The 5,164-nt window shown below is 34.2% G+C and overlaps 1 protein-coding gene across 2 annotated transcripts; it reads left to right on the top strand.

Annotated features, from left to right (window-relative positions):
- Positions 1–1,278: 1,278 nt before the first annotated feature.
- LOC145978054 (uncharacterized) lies at positions 1,279–5,164 on the top strand. 2 transcript variants are annotated; one of them, XM_083110461.1, is made up of 2 exons: positions 1,279–1,338; positions 3,566–5,164. In XM_083110461.1, exon 2 carries the CDS (start codon positions 3,636–3,638, stop codon positions 5,028–5,030), a length of 1,395 nt encoding a protein of 464 aa, XP_082966587.1. In that variant the 5' UTR covers positions 1,279–1,338; positions 3,566–3,635; the 3' UTR covers positions 5,031–5,164. The 2 variants fall into 2 exon arrangements, with proteins under 2 accessions (XP_082966587.1, XP_082966588.1); XM_083110462.1 differs by having other exon boundaries at positions 1,287–1,367.

Below are 5,164 nucleotides of genomic sequence, written 5' to 3'. Positions count from 1 at the left end.
AAGATTGGGATTAGTGTAAATTACAATTGTGATTTTACAGTCCTGATCCAGTTATATTTTTTCAGGGAGGGAGCAAGGCAATTTTTCAGAGAGGTGAGGAGAGGGGTTGGAAATTTTTTCTAAGCTATTGTGTTTCTGCAGAAATCTGCATCAGTCTTGCATGTAATTATCGGTCCTAATTAATAATTAATGCATATTACTGCAACTGAAATTAAATGTATGAAATTTGTAATTTTAGGGTGACTTTCATTTTCCAGAAGAGGCACACACCTTCCTCACCACAGAAAGACTATGATTGCATGTAATAATACATTACTAGCATGTGCGAGGCTAAATAAATACATAAATGGCAGTGTTTTTTTAAAAATGAAATACATATAGTACCCCCACTAGTGATTCTCAACCCTCCCCACCCCATCCACAGCCTAGTACTGGGCAACATCAATTATACTCCTGAAACAGGTTTTCTCCAACAATCATCATTATAATCAAATTACTATAGATTTTAGTTTCCCCAAATATAATAAATAATATAGCCATCGATTTCCAGATTATTATTATTCAGAATTTTTCAATAATCAAAATACAGCATGACAATGAAAATAAACACTTGCAAAACTACAAGATTTCATTAGATCCAGTAGCTGACAAATAATTTAAACCTAATTTTATATTTGTCAACAAAACTAGACACAATCAAACTTACTCTTTATGATTATTTAATATTAATAAATAAATAACATTTCAAGGGTACATATTAATTAATGTATAATGTTAAAAAATATACAGGTATGTATGAGTAAAATTGTTGAGATCAGGCATCAACTTTTAACAAAACAATTTACCAGGCTGCGATCTCATGAAGTAGGTTGAGAACCACTGCCCCTCACCCCCATCTGCACCACTAGCCAGATTCTGGTACCCCGATAGCTTTGTTTTAGAGAATATACTAGATTACAGAATGTTGTTTACCTCTGAGCCAATGCCAGTTAGAATGAAAGGACTTCAACAAAAAGGACTTCAACCCAAAACATTTGGTGACAAGATCACGAGTCAGTCACTAAACATGCTAGATGAAGGAGGTGGCAAATAGACGTAAAACAACTGTTTTTTCTTACCTTGAAAATGTCTAATCATGAAAAATATTCAATTTATTGTTATGGCCTTAATAATGTGAAATCAGTAAAAACAAATACCCTGCTCCAGGAAGAAACTAGAATGTGGAATTGCTCATTAATGTTGTCATGGCCTGGTAAATGGCTAGACCTAAGCATTAAACGGAAATATGCCGCTCTGAACAGGAACATAAGCACAGAGAAAATTTATTGACTATTACAGGTATCATGTCTTAACTAACAGAGATTTAGGTACTTCAGCTGCTAACATGGATTTGCAATTCTAGCAATGGATAGATTAAGTCATATCTATTATTTATAATTAAATAAATGATAGGTAGTTTCTTGAGGTCAGCAGTAGATCAATCTTGTTCAAGACATTGGTAAAACTGATGCCAGCCAACTGTACCAGGAATTAGTATGCCTATTTCAGAAATTCTTAGTAACTAGGAATAACTAATGAAGTTTGCTCTAACTTGGAAAACTCGAGAAATCACCCGATGATTTTAAAAACATATCCGAGAACTCAGGAAATTTTGTAAAAATATTCAAACCTCTGCTGAAAAGTCAGGGGATATCATTGTACCTGCCATAACAAATCTTTTCACGAGACAAAGGGCGGAAAGAACACTGAAAGCCAGAGCTTTATATTTCCACTCTAAAATTATACTCTGCACAGCATTAAATTTAGTTCCAACATTACAGAATATTGCATAGATTTATTTAGAATGTCTGGAGAAGCTGGGAATATACTTAGGGACAATGTATAGGAACTGCTAGCCAAGGTTTCTTAACCAGGATCAGTGAAATATTTATCCAAAACTTCAGAATGTTGCCCAACCACATGAGCACTTGCATGGGGTCTTAATATTCTAGAAACTATGCAAAATTTCATAATTTTGCAACAAGATTGTGGGGAGAAATAGATTTTGCTATTAAATGATTATCTCATGTGAAATTATGAATATTTTGCAACAAAATTCTGGTAGATTGTTATGGTATAGTTCCAATGAAGATCACACCTAGTCAAATTTATAAATGTTTTGAAACAGTTTGAATTGTTACAATTTTCAAATATCAGTATTGGTGTTGGAAATTAGTAAGAGTATCGGCAATGGTATTGGTATTAGTTCAAAGTGTTATGGGCTCAACCCCAGTTTATTATTAGTTATAGTAGTTATTGTTAGAGGATTGCCATTGCTGATTGCTATTCCTTAAACAACAAAACAATAGATATTGTATTAAGAACCTGTGTAAATCATTTGAACCATGTTGAAATAAATTTCCATGAAAGTATAGAGGCATGGTAAATTGTCCTTCACCATGTTCTTTTGCTCTGTTTTCCACAACGTAAATTTCAAGAATTGAAATGCAACCGTCAGTGCAGAACATCTTTTTCCAGCATAAGTACAACTCCATTCCTTTAAAAGAGATAGAATTTAGAAGTAGTGCAGGGACAGTATTTCCCCCCAGTTAAGAATATTTCTTAAAGCATACCCCCACCTATGAATTCGACAGAGCACTGCGATTTGTATATGGTTTTTTTCCTGACAATTAGGGGCTGACCCAATACCATTTTGAATTGATACCCACACCAATGCTGATATTTTTATTGATTCTCATTGATAACGATACCATTGCCTGAAAATTGTTCAAAATTAATATTAGTGTGTAAGTATTAAACATCAACCATATGCATTAATTTACCAAGTTTTGCTTTAAAATGTTCAGTAATTAGATCTTAATATTAAAATAAATGTTATGTAATCGCAAAATCCAGTTTAACACACAGAATTGGTGCAAAATACTAATAAACTACAAATTTGTCATAGTTTTCAGAATAATTAGAATCTGTGAAAGTTTTGCAAAGCATTTTTGCAGACACCCTGAAAGACCAAAATGCCAAGAAAATATCAGCTAGTATCGGTAAATAAATTCTAATCGATAGTTTACAATAATGATACCACTGGTATCACAATACATCAGTATCAACTTAGCCCTACTACATATTTTTCATTAATAGACATAACCTTTGACTTTTCTTGTATTTTTATGTTCACTAATAGTCATAACCTATGATTTTTCTTCTATTTTCTATGTTATTCCATACTCTCTTTTACTTTTTAATATGCATAAGTATGTGTTAATTCCTTTGTACTCAAAATCATACATGTAATTTTATTTTATACTCTTTATACTTTTTAATATGCTTAAGTATGTGTTAATTTCTTTGTACTCAAAATTATACATGTAATTGACCTATCTCATATCATAGTGCTATTTGTACTCATATGATCAAGTGGATGGAAATAAATCTTATCTTATCTTATCTTATTGTACCAAAGCAACATTCTTCCCTGTCATGGCACAACTGTATATCTGCTGTAAGACAAATCATATCCGTTTTCCATATTCCAAATCATAACTAATAATTTTCCCTTTTCTTATAGTTTTTGCCTGTGCCGTAGTAAGCACCATCAACAAGAGGTTTGCATTCATTTAAGGCAACCGGCACAACATATGCCAATCATGCATGATACAAGTTGCAACTGTTCTGACTGCAAGTGGTTTAAGTCGATGACCGAACCAAAGCAAAATGTTAGTCAAAGTGACCACAGGATCACTAGCATCATATCCTTCGATCACGACATGGTTTGGCTGAAGAGTGAACTGGATTTGGCAAGGAGCATTTCTCGTCAAAATTTACCTGTTCAGTTAAATGATCTCAAGAAAACCTCGACAGATGACAACACTGTTAAATACACTAAAATTAGCAATATGCTGAGTACTATCCTGGGAACTTCTGAAGGGGAAGATCGTTTGCAACATATGGAGAAGAAAATTGAACTGCTCGAAGGGAAAACTGAAAGACTTGAAGGAATCCTGAAGACTACACGATCAGAGCTTCACGAAAAATCAAAGCTCTACAAAACTCAGCAAAGAAAAGTGGATACATTGGAGAAAAAGACAACGAAGTATAAGAGAAGATTAAGATTTGAAAAAACTGTCACGGCAACACTGAGGAGTAGTATCAAGGATTTGATTAACTCCAACAGATGGACAAAAAGACAAAAACTGAAAATAAAGAGGGATCTAGAAGGTAAGATGCACAGGACATTTCAAAGCTTGATGACCGAGAACGAAACACTGCAGAAAGATAATGCTCGGCTCCTGAAGGATAACCACACACTGGAGATCAACAAATGCCTGATGACTACAGAGATAAACCAATTGGAGAAAAAGTTGGAGTCAACATTGAAGCAACTTCTGACTGCGCTAAAAGCCGCCAAGCATGCAGAGTATGATTTGGAGGCTGCAGTAGAATTCCAGGAGAAATTAAATGAATTCAAGTCTGCACGGAAAGTGAAAAACGTGAAGGAAAACAGTAAGAGCTGCCATGTTAATTTTCCATGTGGTAAAGCATGCAGCCATGTTGATGATGAAACTGTACAGCGCTATTTACAAGAAAGAGTCCGGTGGATGAAGCATCATTTGGATGAAGAATATGGATGCTACAGAGAAAACTGCAATCAAAATTTAGATTCCAGAACACAAGCCACTGATTCAACAACAAGCATTAGCAAATTTAAGAGCCACCATCAGACCGAGACCAGATCTGTTTCAGTAAGAGCTTCCGTAATGGCTGATGAGCAACCTGTGAAGCATCCCAGCGATTCTGTGCAAAGAAAACAGCCAATATGCAAATGTTACATATGCGGCCAAAATGGAATAACACCGAAGATATACAAGCAGAAAAATATAATTCTGGATCATATTTTGGAGATCATTCAACCAGGATATCATGACACTTCTGATTGGGAATGGTTTGCTAGCAATTGTGATTCTACTGAGTCATTTCTTGCAAAGATTGAGTCTTCTTCAACATCGTCACTCTATTTAGATAAAATTTTATGATGGATCAAACAACTACTGTATATTTGAAATTTTAATCAAAATAATGACATGTCACCATGTACTGTCTTCAAGAAAATCTAGGCATACTTTTCTATGTATATTATTGAATTTTAGGCAGCCATTGCTATTGTAAA

Source organism: Lepisma saccharinum, chromosome 24 (assembly GCF_977018435.1).
Source record: "Lepisma saccharinum chromosome 24, izLepSacc3.1, whole genome shotgun sequence".
In the NCBI taxonomy this organism is placed as follows: Eukaryota; Metazoa; Arthropoda; class Insecta; order Zygentoma; family Lepismatidae; genus Lepisma; species Lepisma saccharinum.
The sequence above is the reverse complement of the archived record's forward strand: the minus strand, read 5'-3'. Positions and strand labels throughout refer to the sequence as shown.